Source organism: Protopterus annectens, chromosome 7.part0, assembly GCF_019279795.1.
Source record: "Protopterus annectens isolate FY-2018-M chromosome 7.part0, PAN1.0, whole genome shotgun sequence".
NCBI classification, from domain to species: domain Eukaryota; kingdom Metazoa; phylum Chordata; order Ceratodontiformes; family Protopteridae; genus Protopterus; species Protopterus annectens.
This window is the reverse complement of record NC_056739.1, coordinates 601,982,225-602,002,844: the sequence shown is the minus strand read 5'-3', so window position 1 is coordinate 602,002,844 and position 20,620 is coordinate 601,982,225. Positions and strand designations below refer to the sequence as shown.

The following is a 20,620-nucleotide window of genomic DNA, read 5'->3' as shown; positions in this document are numbered from 1 at the left end:
TTAGCAAGTTGGCTGGGGGCAAAAACACTTTTTTTTATATGAGATGATTTTTGAGCACTTGTGCTTGATCAGTATCAATTAGGGTTTGATATGATGACTATAGAATGAAATGTCACATACTAGTCAATAATATTGGTGTGCGTGTGTGTGTGTGTTTATTTTTTCAGTGTTTTGAAGCTTGAGCAGTTTTGCAAGATCTTCTGAATTTTCATTATATGATTATATAGGTGTAGAGTGTTTGGTCATTGATTGACATAACTGACCATGAAGTAAATGTGCACATTTGTCTGAACATTTAAATGACTGCCTTCTGTGCAGGAATGGGCTACTCTGTCTAGGGCTGATTGGCCTTTTGTGGAGGTTTTGGAGTCCAAATGCTGAGTGGAGACAAGGAAGAGTGTTTTTTGTTTGTTTGTTTGTTAAGTATGTTATCTTACATGAATATAATTTCAGCTACAAAAAGATTATTTATGAAATGAAGGACTATGAAGAAAAATGCATCTAACTCTTAATAAAAGCTATTATGTTCCACTTTTTTAAGTTCAAGTATAGATTTGATGGAGCAGTTTGTGTTCAGTTTTGGGTGCCAGTGAGCTTTTAGGTGAATCTGTCACCCTTGTTCCTTTTTCTCAAGTACAGCTCCTGGGTTGCCTTCAAGTGGGCCAATGTATAACTTTATCACCACATGGGAACCAAATTTCTCAATGTTTTTGCAGCCTAGAGCATGTCTGGTTAGAGGGTGTTTCAGATCTTTTAGCAGGATATCTGAAAAGTGTTTAGTAACTAACATTTAAGGCCTTGACATTCTTACCTATGTAAAATGCTCTACATGCTGTGTAAATGGCAATGTAAACTATAACCTTGCTGTTCTAGTCATCGCACTCTGTGTTGTAATCTCTTCTTTGAGATGGATGAAAGTAGGCTCTGGGTAAAGTATCTTATTAATGGACAGGGTTTCCATGGATGATGCTCCAGTTTTCACTCATGGTACATTTTATTTCCAGGGAGCTCCAGTTTTAGGGACGCTCAACCAGCAAATTCAATGGTTAAGAAGTACCAGTCTTCTCCGTGGAGTAATGTTTTTCCTTACGGATAGGAGACATCTTACGTCTAAGGCTGGATAACCTTTGTACCTCACTACAAGGAACTGTTCTTTTGTTTTCATTACATTGGTCCTGTCTATCTGCAAAAGAGGCAGGTTAGTTTTCAAAGACTGAGGGAATAACAACTGGCTGCAGCTATCTACAAAATCATCCTGCAGAAAAAGAAAAATTTGTGTTACATGTAGTGGAGAAAGTAACAACCAGCTTACTTGAAGGCAGCACAGCAGCTATGTTTGAGAATAAGGAACCAGAGTGGCAAATTCACCTAAATGCTTACTGGTAACTAGGACTGAAAACAAACCGCTCCATCAAATCTATACTTGAACTTAAAAAGAATGAACCACAACAGAATTTTTAAACTGTATTTTTCTTCACAGTCTTTTACTGCATGAATTAGCTGGGATTATATTCATGTAGGTAAACTACTAGAGGGCCAGGATGAAAAATATTAGGATGTCCAGCTAACAACTTCAGTGCTTAAGCAGTACCAGTTTTCTTTGTGAATACAGATTTTATATATATATATATATATATATATATATATATATATATATATATATATATATATATACACACACACACACACACACACACACACACACACACACACACACACACACACACATCCATACATATGATCAGAAAGAGAGAGCAGAAAATGAAATGACATCTAGACACATCTTAGGAAACATTGCAATCTTTTCAAAAAATCATCTTAAAAAGATCATGTTTTGTAACCATAATTCTTTTGATTTGGTATATCATCTTCTCCTGAGCCCCATTCATGTATATCATTCTCAGTATTATGGTGAGGTGCACTATTCAGATTAACTGCTCGTTGTTTGCCGAACACTTTTTCCTGCAGTTCAATGATGTCACGTCTGATGTCAGTCATCATTAGCAGAAGAAAGTCAAAAGAACCAGGTGGACCCTGTAAATAAGTGCAGAAAATAAGGACAAAACAATAGTCACATTTTAGATTCAGTAAGTTATTCAGCCTGTCTACAGCAAGTCAAGTTTGCTTCACAGCTAATAGCCTTATTGCATCAAATTTGTATTAATGCTAAATCTGATAAAAGTTATAGTGACATCATCCTTCTTTCTCATTTATTTCAAAGAAGACTGCCGTACCCACCCCACCCCACCCTGGTTGCACTAAACTTCCCCCTTTTGAGTGTCAAGCATTTGTTTTACTACTTTTGGTCTTGCTGCCAATAAAAATAAGACCTTTTCAAGAGATTTCCAAGCAAACTGAATTTCTAAGTTACTAATTTCAAGCCCTTCCTTTCAGCACGGAGTCTAAACTCCAAAATATCAGATTCTTCCCAAGTTCTTGTAGGTACCAGAAAAGCTCTCTCAAAGACATATCTCATCAGTTGAATGGAATGTCCTAAATCTGACATAGTGCCAGTTATCTAAAATGTATATAGGCAACCCCCAAACATCCGATTTACTATAATTATAGTGACAAAATACAACCCAGTTATCTACTAATACTAGAAAAGGTAAACAAAACAGCCAAAAATGGAGAGAAAAAACACTAATGCAATCTGAAAGATCAGTCATATCTCTTTCAGTGGATAGTCAGCCAGCTGCTACCATGGGCCCAAAAGGATGCCAGACAGCCAGAGAACAAGAGGTGTATAAAAGATTGGCAAAATCCTCTGCCACACCTTCAGTACCCCAAATGGCTTTCTGTTAGAAGTGTGAGGCTTGAAACTTCAAGTTAAGACCCTTTGAAAATCAAATGATGGTACTAAAACAATACAGTTAATTATGGAGCTCACTGTTTTATTTTTAATGTGTGTCTGCAGGAGTGCCTTTCCTCCCTGCGCTCCCTGTTATAGAGTTCTGTCTCTCCATACCACTGCTACTTATATACTTAAATACTAGTTCCATAATTATTGTTGTAACTGAGAGAAGGGGGGAGAATACTTTGACAGAGTACTCTTGGAATTAGTATATGTTCCACCTAGTCATGCACAAGTTCTTTTCTGAAGATCAGAGTTAAGATCCTTGGATTTTCAACTGGCCCCAGCCCAACTTATATGTGACCTTTAGCAAGAACTAAACTGCCAGTCGCATTTAATAAACCCATCCATCAGAAAGAAGTAACTGAAAACACACGAAATGAGGAAGTAAAAGAGGGGCACACAGACTTCAGCAGGGATCACCCCAAAGGGAACAACACCAATGGTGATACAATGTGACCATGTATAATCAACCTCCTGGCCATGTAAAGGGATATAATAAGCTAACTCCACCTAGGGATTATTAAAATCCTTACACAATACAGAGATTGAGTGAATTATTTACTGCAGTGTAAACTGTATGGAATCACCTTAACTTGCATTATGGTCGCCATGTGCCAGTACTGGTAGCTGTACAAAAAGGCAGATAATAAAAGTGTGAGTATACTAGTCTCATATACTCTTTGCTAGTGTTTAGCCAACTGGTTTAGACTGCAACAAAATGGCAGTTATATTTTAAAAATCCATTTGCAAGAATAAGGATAATTTAAGTATAAAATAAACTAACCGTAACAGGCCAAATACAGAAATCCAGGAATTTTTAGAAGTAGCTTACAATTTCTGCACCACTTAAATAAGCAATATCACCCTTGTAATATGACTAATCAATTGGATCAATGTTTAATCTGCTTTGACCACCACAGTGAAGGCACATAATAATGCCCACTCAAAGCACTCAGTGTGCAGCAAATGGCAAATTATGAGATTTCATCATCTTTTTCAAGCACCTAGTGGCCAAGGTCCAGGTCAATGTATGTCACTGTGCAAGAGTGCACTCATACTGATCATATACATATTCATTGGTAATATGTGTATGAACATTTGCCCTGGAATCCTCTTAGCCACACTGCCTCATGGTGCTGCATTTTCTGGTTTGATTCTGAATTGGTATGTACTCTATGTGGCATCTACACTGCATGTAATATCAGAGTCTGCATGAGGTTTTGCTGGGTACTCAGGTTTTGGTCAACATCTCAGAAAACAGACCATAACAGGACTGCTAGTGCTTCACATTTCCCATAGGTATACATGTTATGTATGTGTGTGTGCTATTATGTGCATGTGTACATGCATTGAAACAAACTGGTATCTCAGCCAGGATTTACTTACTCTACCTTGCACTTATTAGATGGCAGGACACATCCCTGCGCTCCAGTGATCCTGAACTGGAAAAACTAGGCTGTCAAAGAATGAAGCATATTATATATACTTCTGCTAGGGCATATGTAGATTTATATTTTCTTGTCATTATTTTAAGATCATCTTACCACGTTCTCTTTAATCCATTCAGCTACTTCTTTTTGTTTATTTTTATGTCACATGGGCAGAATTTCAAAAGCACAGGAACCTGACAACATCTGTAATTAAGTTTCTTGTAGAATATTCCAGAACTGCAAATGGAGGAGAAACTTGTTTATACATTTTATTAAACAGCTGAAACAGGTAGTGTGAACATTTTGATACGAATAACACAACCATATATTATGTAAGGGGAAGGGAAGTGATAAGTTTTTTATTCCCTTTGCAATATTAAACAAGGTGATGTAAATAAAGAGAAATAATCTATTTTGAAGCTGTTCTGTGTGAGCTGGACATGCTTTTGATAACTTTTCATTTGAGAAATCATGTAACTTACAGTATCACATATAAGGATACTAATTATACAAGTTTGCCATTACTGATGCAGACATGTCTGAATATATATATATATATATATATATATATATATATATATATATATATATATATATATATATATATATGCGTGTATATACTCTATATAGACTTTCTGGTTCTGAAGTTTCTGACTACTGGAGAAGAAAGAAGGCAGGCAAAGAATAGTTGTGTAAAATCTTACCATAACCATAGATGTTCTTGTCTTCTATGTTGCAGTATATATGGGTATTGTATTCCACCCATCGACCCAACGTCCAGCCTCTATACAAAAGCTTACAGCCACTATCGTGCTTGGGAGATCGCATTTAGGGTCTAGCAACATCAGCCATAAAGGGGACATCTGCATGTACCATCCTCAAAACAAGTTAGCCCTTTGAGGAACAGTAATCCTAAGGCAAACAGGAGCCACCCTAGTAAGTAACAAGTTGTAGGGGGAAGGCGGGAGGGACAGAATGCTGCAACATAGAAGAGAAGGACATCTATGATTATGGTATGATTTTACACAACTATTCTATGTCCTTCTATGTCCTTCTATTCAATGTTGCAGTATTCTTTACATATGGGAGAGTGCCGAAGCTCAAAAGGAACCCACAGAGGTGGAGGGAGTCAAGGAAGATAGTGAGAAAGCATTTTCCACAAATCCATGCAGAATCGCTCTAGCAAATCCTGCCCTGGACCTAGAGATAGTATCCAACTAGTAATGTTTAGTAAAAGTATGGACAGAAGACCAAGTACCAGCCTCCAAAATAGAATTAGTATCCAAGCCTTTAAAGAAAGCCCTAGATGAAGCAACAGATCTGGTGGGATGGCTTCTGACAGAAGATGGCAGAGATTTCCAATAAAAATCATAGCAACATAGAATAGCTTTAGAAATCCAAGATGAAATAGTTTGTTTTAAAACAGGTAAACCCATAACTCTGGAATGAAAAGACACAAAGAGCTGATCTGACTTCCTTATAGATTTTGTTTTATCCAGGTAAAATTTGAGTTGCCTATGTACATCTAAAGTATGTAAAATCCTTTCACTTGAGGATTGAGAAGAAAGGAAAAAAGGTGGGCAATTGAATGGACTGATTAAGAGACAACTCATTCACCACTTTAGGCATGAAAGAAGGGTTAGTTCTTAAAGACACTCTATCCTTGAGGAAGACCAAAAATGGAGGTGATGCCATCAAAGCCTGAATCTCAGAGACACTCCTAGGAGAAGTCAAGGCTACCAGAAGCACTGTTTTCCAGGTGCAAAACTTTAGAGGAGCAGAGGCCACAGGCTCAAAAGGAGCCAGGGTGAACTCCAAGACATAGCTGAGATATCAAGGAAAAGGTACAGGTTTTCTGGGAGGTCTGATATGTAGAATGCCTTTAAGAAAAAGTTTAACCTCCAGTCTGGAAGCTAATGGAGGCGTTAATGGCAAACAAGCAGAAAGAGCAGAAGAGTGGACTTTCACAGAGGAATATGACAGGCCACTTTTAAGCAATTCACACAAGTAAGAAACCGCTACTGGAATGTCCATAGATAGTGGATCTAGATTTCTTTTATGGCACCAGATAGAAAATATTTTCCATTTGGAAATGTAAGATTTCATAGTATTGGGTTTTCTGGCCTCCTGCAAAACCCTAAGCATGCCCTGTGAGGAAAAGGTGCCTAAAAGGGGTCAGAAGTATCACCCACAAGGTCAGCTGTAGAGTTGACAGATGTGGCTGGATCAATGATCCCTTGTCCTGTGTGAGTAGGTCCAACCGGTGAGGCAACTTGTAGTGAAGGCCTTTGTCTACTTGCAGAAGAAGAGGGAACCAATGCTGTTGTGGCCAAAAGGGAGTCACCAGCAAGATTTTTGTTTTGTCCTGCTGAATTTTCAACAGGACATTTTCAATGAGAGGGAAGGGGGAATGCATAAAGAAACATTCCCTTCCATGAGAAAGAGAGGGCATTCACCTTCCAAGCCAAAGGGTGAGGAAACCTGATACAAAAGAAAGGAAGTTGTCTGTTTAGAGGGGAGGCAAAGAGGTCCAGATGTGGAGTATCCCACTGGTGAACTAGATCCAGGAACACATCCCTGTGTAGCATCCACTCGTGGGATTGTGTCATGCATCTGCTTAATGCGCCGCCACTGACTTCTGAGCTAAGGTTAGGTGCACACCTTGCAGGGTTATTTTGTATTGGATTTCCAATTTCTATGCCTTGTGGGCTAACAAGCAAATAAGGTATGATTTGGTGCCCCCTTGCTTGTTATGCACCAGAGTACAGTGGTGTTGGAATCGTGGAGGCCATGAATCCAGGAAGTCTCAGAAATTCCCTGGCCGAAATAGAAGGAAGTTTTAGAAAGCTTTCCATGAAGGATGTAAGAGAGAGAACCTTGTCTGTAGGAAGGTAAACCATCATCCGATCTGTCCTGAACCTGCACCCTAAGAAAATGAGATCCTGAGATGCAGTCATACTGGATTTTTTTTTTTTAATTATTGTAAACCCTAAGCCCTGAAGAAAAAGATTGATTTGCACAAGGTTTTGTTTCAATTGATCCAAATTGTTGGCCAGAAAAAGAATAAATAGGGGCAAATTTGAATCCCTTGGACCCTCAAGAAGGCAATGGTTGGAGCCAGGCATTTTGTGAATACCCTTGCAGCAGTGGAAAGACCAAAAGGCAAGGCAGAAAACTGAAAGTGCAAAGAACCTACCAATAAATGTAAGAATGTCCTGTACTGAGGGTGAATGGGAATATGCAGGTAAGCATCACTGAGGTCCACAGAAGCCATGAAGGACTGAGGAGAAGTCATGGGTAAAAGAGTTTGCAGTGACAACATTTGAAAGGAAGGCACTTTCAGGATAGTGTTTAAGTGGGAGAGATCTAGAATGGCTCTCCAAGACCATCCTTTCTTGGAACTAGAAAAATTCTGGAGTAAAACCCCTTTCCTCTTTGTTCTAGAGGAACAATCTGAATGGTGCCTTGAGAAAGAAGTTGAGCTAACTACTGAGAGAATATATTAAATTGACAGGAAGGGGGTTGAGGAATACCAAGGAAGGAGGGAAAGTCTTCCAAGTCATAAAGTACCCTTTTTGGAACATAGAAAGAACCAGGAGTCCTGAGTGATCTCCACCCAGGCTAGAGAGTAAAGACAAAGGTGAACAGAGAGAGGTGTGTGACTGGGAAGAAGAGAATGGTTGTCACAGAGAGCTGGATCTGGCCTGAAAGGGCTGCTGAGATGGAGGAACAGGAGCAGCAGATTTTGATTGAGGAGGTCTCCTAGAAGACTTCTTAGACCTAGTACCAGAAGTAGAAGGAGAGGAAGATCAAGTAGGCCTCCTAACAAAGGATGGCTTTGCAGGAAAATTCTTATGGAATTTGGGAACTGGTGAGACAAGTAAGTGTTTCAAATCTTGGAGTTCTTTACCTTTCTCCTGCAAAGATTTAAAGAGTTCTGCAGCAGCTGAACCAAAAAGGACAGACATATCTAGAGAAGCATCAAGTAACTTGGCCTTTATGTCATCAGGTAAAGACTGAAGCCACAACCAAGAATGTCTTCTAAGGACAGATGTAGAAGCTGCAGCCCTAGAAGATGCCTCCATAGCATCATAGCTGCACTTAATTGAATATCTAGGTACCGGAGAAGATGCAGACAAAAGAGAAAGAACCTAAGATTTAACCTCTGAGTCTGGTAGCAGGGCCAAGGCCTGACATGCCTGAGAAAGCAAAGCCAAAGAATATCTGGACATGTCTGTCTTGTAATTAATGGCTCTACGAGCCAAGGTGGATGAAGTGTAAACCTTCTTACCTAGTTTCTCAAGAATTTTGCTTTCTTTATCAGAGGGAAGGAGCTTAGCAGAAGGAGATAAGTGAGAAGATTTATCAGAGACAATGGCGACCACAGCTGGGTCAGCTGAGGGGCATTTATAGAGAAAGTTACAGTCATCAGGAACTTTATAAAATCTATCCGTTCTCTTGGCAGCAGGAGCCTGGGAATCGGGGGTTTTAGAAGAGGATGCAAAAGCATCCAGGAGGAACAGCAGAGGGTGCAGGGACCTCCATTTGAAGTAGATCATAATAACGCTTTTGTTCTTCAGAAATCTGGGAACAATTCCATTTGAAAAATTCTTGTGTCTTATTAATAGTTTCCCCAAAAGAAGGCTCTTCAATAGGAGAATCTCCCCCATTAGACTCCTCCACAGGAGAAGCATATTCCAAAGGAGAAGTAATCTGGATGGAATATGCAAGGGAGTCTTCATCAGAGAAGGAATCCTCAGAGTCAGAGGAAAGGGCCTGAGACTCTGTAGCCTGCACAGAGGAAAAAAACCTGAGGCCCAGAAGCCTGCAGTGGAGAAAGTGAAGACAGGAATAGGAAGAGAAGAGCAAGGCCTCAAAGCCATCAAGGCCTTAATAAGACCGTGTGAGAAAGCATCCCAATCCAACAGAGGAGTGGAAGAGACATTCGGATGTTTTGCCTTTTGCTTCTTTTTTACATGTCTGAGAGAGGAGACAAGGAAGAGGAGCCGGATGTAGGCCTAACATCCAGTTGATCCCTAGATGGAATAACGGAAGTGTTACCAGAGTCCTCCAGCAAAAAAAGCCGTGTTTCCCCCATGTCACCCCAAAACAGACATCTGCATAGCCTCGGACATGCTAGGATCTGCACCCTTGGTGGTTTTCCCAGAGGTACTCGCCGAAGGAATGGACCCTCCCGACCTCCAAACATACCACCGGGTCTTCACCAACCTCAAGGGGAGTGTTGGAGGTGGAAGGTACAGCTGAAGAGGATTTAGGTTTTGGTTTACTGACCTTCCTGTTTAAACACGGCTCAACTGAAGGACACGCAGAACCCTCCATCCTGTCTCTAGCCAAATGTTTCAGAAGTTGGTTCATGAGATAAAGATTTAAGGCCATAACACAGCTATGTAAGGTTGTTGGCATGAAGGCCTGACAAACAGAACAGGAATGGTGACCGTGGCTAAGCCCCAAACAGAAAAAACAAAGGTTGTGGCTATCTTTATGTGGAATCTGCCTTCCACACCTATACTTGCCCTTCCTGGATGACATGAACAACAGCAAACAGCAGTAGCAATAAAATAAATCCCTAGTGGGGTACTTATCTGAAGCTGGCAGCAATACAGATGGAATCTGACTGCAGACCATATGTAAGAGTCAACCTTCCGAATGGCGGCAAAAATGTTCTGCCCATGGTACATGCAGCCATCCCTTTTATGGCTGACGTTGTTAGACCCTACATGCAACAGTCCATGTACTGCCAGTGGCTGTAAGCTTTTGTATACTGGCCAAACACTGGGTCAATGGGTGGAATACAATACCCATATGTAAAGAATACTGCATTATTGAATAGAAGGACATCTGTTGTCCCAAATTAGGTGGTAGAACTCTTGGGCAAGAGATTACTTATCACAGTGGTTTATTTCCATTCATACCCAATTTAAAAAAAACCTAGCATTTTCTTATTATTCATCATGTCATGAAGGAGAGCATTATGCATTTACTGTAGAAAACTGTCTACACAGTATATTTTATATACTTATTTAAATGATTACTGAACTTTTCTGTTAGATCTTGTACTTAACTTCGAACATTTTTACTGTTACTCTTATTTTTGATCTTTTGTAACCTTCTCGAGCAAACCTAAATATGGCCCACATAGATCAGTATGATACCCTTTTCAACAAATATAAATAAATAATAAACCAATCAAATGAATACATAAAAAAGGATGACATGCTGATAAACTAGGAAGTCTTGTCTTTTAAGTCCCTGACCCTGCTTCAAGAGTCTGAAGTGAAGTGCCCTATTGAAAAATCTGTAAAGTAGATGACATTCTGCTACAAGCTTGATTTACAAATGTTGCTAAAAAATAAACAAATTATACAAAATATCTTCAGAAGAACATTCAAGTAAAAAGAAAAGCATTTATATTTGGAGCCCCCCCCCCCCACCAACACACACACACACACACACACAATGTAATCTTTGCAACAGCCATATTCACAGCTTAACACTTAGACAGATATACTCATGTTTGTTTCTGTCATGCAACATGCCATTGGAGCTAACCTTGATGGTAACAATGTCAATCAAGTTGTCTGATCACATTCAATCTCTGAAAGGCACTTCAGCCACACTGATGCAAAGTGACAAAACTTGCAATAAAGCATCTGACTTCTATGACCCATGAATGCCTTCTGGCTAAAACTTTGGGTTTGGTAGTATATTTACTGATGTACTGTCAAACCACCCATAGGATGATTCTAAAAAGAACATCTCAATTGCTTTACCTCTACTGACAAACAGTTTGTGGTGGGATACACAAATGCAGAAAAACAGAAGTTCCGACCAACATGGCAGAGTGTACATAAAATTAAATTCATTGGGTAAGCACTTTCACGGACCTAGCTGCTTCACCAGACCAACTAAAACTAAATAAAACAAAGCACTACTATATACAAAAAGGTCAACAGGCCATAAACCAATAATAAAACATTAAAACAATCTGTTCAATTAATGAGCTGGCTTGTGACCCTACAAAATGAGTTTTAAAGGAACAGTACCATTCAGCATGGGTGGTCTATGAGCATGAAGGGCAATAATCTATTTAACTTCCATCTCTTCCACCCAATTAACAATATCACCATCTTGAATACTCCTACTCCTGCTAGGATACAATCTACCAGCCTCTGGAAAGTTGCTGGGGCATTTTTCATCCCCAAGGGCATCTGCATGAACTCATACAAGCCAAAATGAGTCCCAAAGGCTGAACTCTCTCTAGCACTGGGAGTCAAGGGCACCTGCCAGTAACCCTTGGTAAGATCAATAGTGGTAGAATACTTAGCCCCATCCAGATGGTCTAGGGCTTCATCTGTCCTAGGCATGGGGTAAGCTTCTGACTCTGTGTGACTATTTAATTTCCTGTAGTCCACACAGAACCTGCTGTTGCCATCCTTCTTTGGTACCAGCACCACTGGGGAGGGCCAGGGACTGCTGGACTCCTGAGTTACCCCTAGTTCCAACATTTCCTGTATCTCCTCCCTTTGAGTCTATTTGACTCTATCAGGCATCCTATAATGGGCCTGCTTATTAGGCCTTTGGGGTCCTGTATCCACATGGTGCTGCACCAGGTGGGTACACCCTGGTTTCCCAGTGAACATGTCCCCAAACTCCTGTAACACTGCTTGGATTTCTCGAACCTGGATGGAGGATAACTGCTGGGACATTGCTACCATTTCAACTGAGGTGTCAGTCTGAGCCTCACTGAGGAGATCAGTCACCAGATCCACCTCAGACTCCTCCTGCCATCCAGTGGAAATTCTCAGCACAAGGACCTCCCTATCATGGTAAGGTTTCATCATGTTGACATGATACAATTTGTTCCCCTGCCTCCTGCCTAGCAGTTCTCCCATGTAGTTAGCATCACTGACCTTCCTTACTACCTTGTAGGTCCCTCCCAAGCTGCCTGCAGCTTGTTGTGTCTGACAGGAATGAGAACCATTACCTGCTGCCCTACAGCATACCCTCTAGCTTGAGCATTCCTGTCATACCAGACCTTTTTCTGCTGTTGGGCTTCTGCCAGGTTCTTCAGGGCCAAGCCCATGAGTTCCCTGAGCCTTGTCCTGAGGTTTAGGATATATGACACAAAAGACTCCTTGTGGGATTCACACTCACCATCCCACTCATTTCAAATCAAATCTAGAGGTCCCCTCACCCTCTGCCCATACAACAACTCAAAGGGTGAAAACCTCTGGATTCCTGGGGAACCTCTCTGTAAGCAAACAACAGATGGGGCACACATTTGTCCCAGTCCCTCTTAAACTGGTCTGCAAATGCCCGTAGCATGGACTTGATTGTAGAGTTTAACCTCTCAACAAGAACATTAGTCTGGGGATGGTAAGGGGTGGTCTTTAGGGGCTTCGCCCCACAGTACTTCCACAGACAAGCCAGCAGGTCTGACATGAAATTGGCACCTCTGTCAGTCAGTATTTCTTTTGGGAAACCCACCCTGCTGAAAATCTCTAACAAAGTATTTGCCACCTTTTCTGCCTCAATGGAGAACAGAGCCATTGCCTGAGGGTTTCTAGTAGCATAATCTACTACCATTAGGATATATGTTTTCCCTGTGGAACTTGGGGTACTCAAAGGCACTTCAATATCCATAGCTGCCCTCTGAAATGGCTCCTCAATCACAGGTAAAGGCATCAAAGGAGCTTTCACCTTGTCTCCTGCCTTGCCTATATTTTGGCACTGCTTACAGGTCCTGCAGTACCCTGTTACATCTCTGGAAATCCCAGGCCAATAGAAGTTATTCATAATATGTCTCTTTTTACATTTTATGCCCATATGACCTGCAAAGGGAATATCATGGGCTATGGCTAGAAATGCCAGACGGTAGGCTCTGGGCACTACCAACTGCTGTATTCTCTCACCCTCTAGCCCTCCTTCAAGGGTCCACTCTCTATATCGTAACCCTCTGTCCCAGTATACAGATTCCTCCTTCCTTTAAGAATCAACTGTCTCACTAGCTACCTCCATCAGGCCTTATAATGTAGGGTCTGAGAGCTGAACTTGTCTCAGCTCTCTCTTTGTAACCTTTCCCAGCTCCCCTTCCACAGGAAGTCTGGCATCCACAGACAGCGGTGCCTCACTATCAGCCTGGTTACTACTATTCTACTACTCACCACTACCCTTTCAGTCACTCTGTCCAAGGGAACATCAGTATCCACAAGCAGCTGTGGCTTACCTTCAGTCTCACTGATACAGGGTAGCTCCCTCCATGAAGTAACCACCTCACCAGTCCTGGCTGCAAGTGTACATTCTGTCTCGGTCTCCCCCAGGATACCAGACCCACATGCTTGCTTCAAAGCCTGACTGCATGTAACTGCATGCACACAGGGTGCTGCATTATCAAAATCATTCCCTATCGGGACATCTGCAGGGATATCCTCAAACACACCGCCTTGCTTCCTTCCCTTTCCACCCCCCACTCAAGGTGAACCCTAGCCAAAGGTAATTGGAATGGGGTCCCTCCTAAAGCTGTGACTGGAGTAGACTGCCCAAGCAAGTAGTGCTGCTCTTTAACCATTGCAAGCTTCACAATGGTTAGGTCAGAGGCTGTGTCTCTCTTAGCCATGGCTCCCTTCCCATTCACTAAGATAGGATATAACCTCTTGTGGTAGTTTGGTACCCTTGTTGTCTGGAGACAACCTACTGTTGGTATTTTGTCATTCCCACTTACTGCCTCTCCCACCTTTTGTTCCCCACCTTGCCTCAATGGCCATCTATATGCTACATGGGCCCACTGGTTGCATTTAAAACATTTAACCCTTGGTCCTAGACATGTACCTGGACTAGTGGCTTCCCCTGTTACTGACATACTCTGTTGGGGTAGTCTGGGCTGCCCACCATGGGTTCCCTTAGACCCATGAGCAGCACTGGGTGTCCTTTCCTGTGCAGTGATGCCCTGCTTGCTAGGTATAGGTCTCCCTTCTTCTATAACCCATCTGCAGCAGTGCATTTTCAATCAGCTAACCAGATTCTCATGTCCTCAGGCAAAGTGCTAAGGGCTTGTTCCCCTCACCAAAAGGTCTGCCAGCCCTTCAAAAGTGATGACTTGACATCCACACACCCACCTATGAAAATAAGTGCTTAGTTCAGCAACATATTCACACAAACTTTCATCTGCCTTGCATCTATGCTCACAAAACTTTTTCCTATACGCTTCAGGTGTTAACATAAATCATTCTAAAAAACAGTTCTTTACAATATTATAATTCAAGCAATCAGTATCAGACAATTTAGAAATAGCAGTTACAGCTTTATCATGGAGTAAGGGGGTCAGGAACCGTACCCAGAGCCCTTGGTCATCATTGTACTGTTTACATCCCCTGTCAAACATATGAATGAAACTGTCAAAATTATTCCTCTGTAAATTGTGGAAGAAATGTCCTGGCCTTTGTTGCTTCTGGGGTTCGGTTACTCCTTTCCCCATTACCTCCATGATTCTGGCGAAGAGTCAGCATATCCGTTTCATGTTGTCTCTGCCTCTCTTTCTCCTCACCTTCCAGGCATCACAGTTTCTCATTTTCCTCAGCCTTCAGACATTGCAGTTTCTCAATTTCCTCAGTCTGTAGATGTCACAGTCTCTCAGCTGCCTCTGTTTCCAAATGCTTGGCCTCAAGCTCAAGTCTCTTTAACTCCAGATTGATTTTTAAGTCCTCTGTGGAAAGGTTGAGCTGTCCATACTCTGAGAGTTGTACATCTCCAAGACCAGTCTGACTGTACTCCTAGTTGCTATTCTGCGATGCAGTTGTGACTAAAGCTGCAATTATGTCTGCTTTAGTCAGGTTGGCATGCACCAGTCCATTAGCCTAGCACACCTCAGCCAACTGGCTCCTTATCAGCTTGCCATACTCTTCTGCTGACATGCTTGCCTGTTCTCCATAACTAACTAAGCTAACAAAAAAAATAAAACAATTGTGATATGGACTCTGAATGTTCACTACGTGGCTGACTGAGAGTACAAACATCTTCAGTAACCACTGTACACAGGCTACAAAAATTCAATTTCCACACCACTACAAGCCAATTAATATGCAATGTTGTTATCTCACCACAGTCAACCAATTAATATGTGATGTGGATATCCCACCACTTCTAACCAATTAATATGTGACACTCCTGCACTGGCCCAGTAATCATCCACACCACTGGCAACAGTGAGATACATACACAATTGGAGGATGACAAGTACACACACATTAAAGTACAATTTCCCTTAAGAGCACACGGCAATCACAATCAGTCTGGGGCTGGTTTCTCCCTCTTTCTCCAGATCCCCAGTAAGACTCCCCAGTTGCACAGCTATATGCTTAATATCTCAGCTGAGGGTCAAGCCAAAACTTCAGCACCCTCTCTGTCCAACCAGTGCTCCGTGTCCCTGCCCAAGTAGCTGACACACACACCCACTTTGAGATTTGATTTATATGCAAACACACACACACACACACACACACACACACACACACACACACACACACACACACACCTGGGGAAGGCTGACACAGGTTTACTAGCTATGCCCCCTTCTGCCCAGACTATAAGGTAGTTATCACTGCCACCAACCCCTACTTATCAGCTACTTAAGTCCCTTACAAAGGTGACCAATCCTACTGTGTTATGTTACTATTATCCCAATGGTAAGTGTGACCAAGACTAAGGCTATTTAGGAGTGGCCTGTACAGTGTCACCAAATACATATGCAGGTACTCTAAAAGCTTAAATATGTCTCACAAATATCAGCCACAAAGATAGGTTTAAATATATGTAATAATAAATAGTAAAAGAACAAGACAATACTCAAACAACACAGTAACTACAGAGTTCAGAATCACAGGAAATATCTCAAATAAATACAGAAAACATCTAAACTAATCGTTACTATATTCTTATGGGAACATGCCAAAATCCTGAAAGATCAAATTTCATATGGCAGAGACCATATGATCGAACTTTCAGAATCCTGACATTGTGAACAGAGATCTGCATACAGCGTGGAACAGGAACTTTCCCTTTTCAATGCCGTGGTGCGATCTCGAAGTTGGAATATTAAGTAGCAAGGGTGTGGGGAGTCTGCAGAAACATTTAATTTGTTGTTTTTTTTTATTTATTTTGGAATTTCGATATTCTGAAACATCAATCATATGGTCTCGATCATATGAAATTCGATGTTTTGAAATTTCGAGATTCTAAAGTGAATCCATTCCTATCTATACCTAAAAGAAATTATTATACCCTAGACTTACAGAGCAAAGCAGATGCAAAAGTGCTGAATGGATGTTTCTACGTCTAAGACAAGATACAAAATGCGCAGTCTTTCTCTGAGAGAGTTCTTAAATTACTATCATTCATTACTACTGGGTCAGCTTGGATAACACCACTCTTTGTCACCTACCTTCATTTTCCAGGCTCACAGATACCAACAGAATTTTATCATCTCTGTGTGAGAAGTACATATCTCTCAGATGTTTGCTCAGAATTGGAAGTTGTAAAACAATTAAACACTTTTACATTTGAAACCTAGTAATTATTTCTCTTTCAAGACAATAGACAAACCTCTAGCTCTAGACATTGTGTCTGCACTGAGCTAAAACTGAGAGATAACACAATCATAAAACATTTTGATTCCAACTTATTTTCTTGAAGTTTTGCAAGTTAGCTCTGCATGTTCCAGCTTCTACTATTAAAACATACATTTGCACAGGAATATAGTATATATACATTTCTGTTCTTTTCCAGTAGGGTACACTGTGGTTACATTCTTGAAGCTCAGTACATAACATACAGTTCTCTTACATTTGTAAGATAAGCATATATTTGTCTATATTTTTCTAAACATGTCTGCCTGAGTTTATCACTCAGTGATGTATGTACTGTCTCATTTTTGGTATGTGGAGCGTTTCTCCCTGGGCCTCCGCTGAAAATGGACATATATCCAGTTGGACTATCCCGGTCAACAAATGTAAAACAAAATAAATAAATAAATAAATAAATATGAATCATATTAATATTCGCAAATGACATATGATTATTTAGAAAATTCCAGATAGCTGGACTGGCAGTGTTACAGGGCGGTTCGTTTTACCCACATAAAAACTTGGGCACTGATTACAAATGACCTGATAAACTAAGTTGGAAGATTTACAATCAGTATAAAAGCTTGGTGTAAAAACCTTCTTAGTTACTGGATGTACAAAGCTTTTCTCTTCAGAAATAGAACAACAGGCTTTACATGACTGGCAAGGGTACATCCCCAGACTATCAGAGCATGCACAACTGCCATAGATATCATCAAACATACTATAGCAAAGAAGTCTTTTCAAGGAAGGCTTGTTCCTAAATATATAACTAGGTTTATCTGACCTTAACATCAGCCAGGAGCAGAGCCCAATGCTTACTCACAACATTATATACAGTGCAAATATCACTAGAATAGGTCAGAGTGATTCTAGCAATTTTAGTATGACTTTGCAAGCTAGTATGTGGTCTCCTATTCTTAGAGAAATAAGGGTGTGCAACATTTCTTCTGTCAACAGCAGCAACACTGGGATGTTTATCAACTTCAGCTAATGAATAATCTCTGTCAATAATATTACAGCAAAGATCATCTACAGCCTGCTCATAGGTAGCATCTTCTGTGTGGAAACTAGACATCCTATATGCCTGCCCCTTCACAACATTCAAAAAATATACTTTGGGTGAATGCTGCTACAATGTAATAACCCATTCTTCCAACATGGTTTCCTTACAGGGCAGTTCCTAAGGTGCCATCACCTTTCTTGAAAACATGAGCATCAAGAAAGTCAATTGTGTCCAGTAAATAATGCAGTGGAAACTCCAGAAAAAAAGAACTACTTTCCAGATATTGCACAAAACCATGCAGCATATCTACAGTACCATCCTATAAAAGACAGATGTTATCCACAAATCTGCCGTAGAGCTTAAGATGGCAGAGGAAATTATTATTAGATAAAATAAATTTTTTCTCCCATTGTGCCATTACAGGAATCAGTTCTGGAACCTCTACTGTTTGGAATGTATTTCTCTGAAGTACAAGCAAAACCTAAAGATCTGTGGCTGACAATGTTTGCTGATGACTGCAAACTGGGAGCAGTCATAGAATCTCTAAATTATGTCACCATCCTACAAGAGGATCTTACACCAACAAATGATTGGTGCCAAAGTCATGGCCTTAAACTTAATGCAAAAAATGTATTATTATCCCTTTTGGTAAGAACGATATTCCTGCTAACTAACACATCAGTAGCAACACCTTAAGTACTTACTCAGTGGTGAGAGACCTGGGACCAGTTCCATTAGTGAGCCAGTCAGTGACCCATCTAATGATAATAAGGGTTGACACCTAGCTGGGTGAGTTTGTCAATGATGCTTGAGTGGGGGATAGTGTCAAATGCCTTGGCTAAGTCTATGTAGGCTATATGCACAGATTTCCCCTCATCCAGGGCCTTGTTGTCTGTCTCGAAGAAGTCCACCAGGTTTAACAGGCATGATCTCCCTTTAACAAATCCAAACTGAGTATGGTCAAGTGTTTGGAGATTACCTATATCTTTGTTGATAAGGTCCATGATGATTGGTTCCATAGCTTTGCAGATAAGGCTGGTCAGGCTAATAGGTATATAGTTCCCAGGGTCAGTGGAAGCACCACCTTTGTGCAAGGGAATAATGGTGGCCATTTTCCATTCAGCTGGGACAAAGCTGGTGCTTAGACTATGACTGAAAAGAATACCCAATGGTATTGGTAATTCTTGTTGGAGCCCATGTAGGATGCAGCCTGGGATGTTATCAGGTCCCATAGATGCTGTGTTCCTGGCATTAGAGAGGGCATTTATGACCTGCTCTTTAGAGATACAAAGGTAGGGGACAGGTGGCAGGGATATCACGGGGTACGTGTGGTGGTGATAGGGGAGTGAAGTTTTTACAGAACCTGTCAACCACCAGGTTAGTTATGTGCACAGGCTTATTACATGTGGTATCATTAAATACCAGTTCAGCACAAATCTGGGCCTTTTCTTTTAGGTTACAGATGTAACTAAAGAATGCCTTATGGATGCCTTTAGTTAAGGAAGCTAATTTGGATTCATAGTTTGATTTAGAGGACTTCACAAGACGTCTTCTCGCTTGTTTAAGTTGATGAGGGAGGGTTTCCAGTTTAGGGCTCGCTCCCCCTTACTCTTAGATACCAATTTCTTCCTCTTATTGTAAAGCCTGTTAATGGCAGTTGTCCACCAGGCAGGTTTTCACTTTCTTGAGGAGCTTGTTTTGGTCCTATCAGGTACAGACAAGTCAATGCAGTTATACAGGTGTCTGTATTAGCTGCCTGTCAGGTGCCAGAATCCATTAAGTCACTCAACCACAAGTACCAGTATGACTCTGTTATAGTCCATGTTGGGGTGAATGACTTCAGACATACCTCACTGGAGTATATGAAGAGAGCCATGACTGAGCTCTCAGATCATGTGTCATAGACGGATGTATCCTAGCCTTAAGCAGCATTGTACCTTCTCCAAAGATGATGCCACAATGCAAACAAAAAAAGATTGACTTTAACAATTGGCTTAGCTTCTGGTGTCAGTCCAAGGAGATCTGTTATCTGTCATCCTGGGAAGACATGGTCGACAGGCCATGCTGCTTTTCCGGATATGGTCTCCACCTGTCTCATTTAGGCTTTTGGATACTGACAAAGGCATTAGCCACCCCTGTTGTGCCTCTTTTAGGCAGTGTCAAAATAACCAACCTCCTAACATAACAAAATCCTCTCTGGATAAACTCAAGGTACTGCTGCTTAATGCTTGGAGTCTAAACAAGAAGCTGCACTCCCTGGAAGCACTCCTCACTTTGAAAGATACTGGCAACTGTGCAGTCACCAAGACATGGTTCAAAGGCATGGAACGCACCTTGGCCATACAGGGCTACAATGCTTTCCATACATTCAGACCACAAACTGAGCATAAAAGAACCAAAGGAGGAGGTGTATCCAAGACTGGTCAAACCGTATGACTTTCTTGAGTTGCTCCATGTCCAATTAACTAAAGGCAAAGCCCCCTACCACATCTTAGCTAGCTATAGGTCCCCATCATGAAATGGGAAAAGCCTGCTTCATACCTGGACTTACTGGAGTCACTTTCCATACACCCCAACACCCTACTCATGGTTGATTTTAATTATCCTATCATTGAATAGGAAACATACATGACCACAAACATGCTGGCTCAGAAATTCTTGGACTTTGTTGATGCAAACACTCTGGAGC

At 41.1% G+C, this 20,620-nt stretch overlaps 1 protein-coding gene across 3 annotated transcripts in view; it reads right to left on the bottom strand.

Moving 5' to 3' along the window:
• Positions 1-1,669: 1,669 nt before the first annotated feature.
• The window catches only part of LOC122806621 (collagen and calcium-binding EGF domain-containing protein 1-like), an 876,736-nt gene continuing 857,785 nt past the window's right edge, over positions 1,670-20,620 (bottom strand). For 2 of the 3 annotated variants that reach the window (XM_044077194.1, XM_044077196.1), the window contains one exon: positions 1,672-2,034. In XM_044077194.1, the coding sequence (XP_043933129.1) occupies positions 1,828-2,034 (207 nt within the window). In that variant the 3' untranslated portion in view covers positions 1,672-1,827. Of the gene's footprint in view, positions 2,035-20,620 lie in introns of all 3 variants that reach the window. The other variant, XM_044077195.1, reaches the window with a different exon arrangement.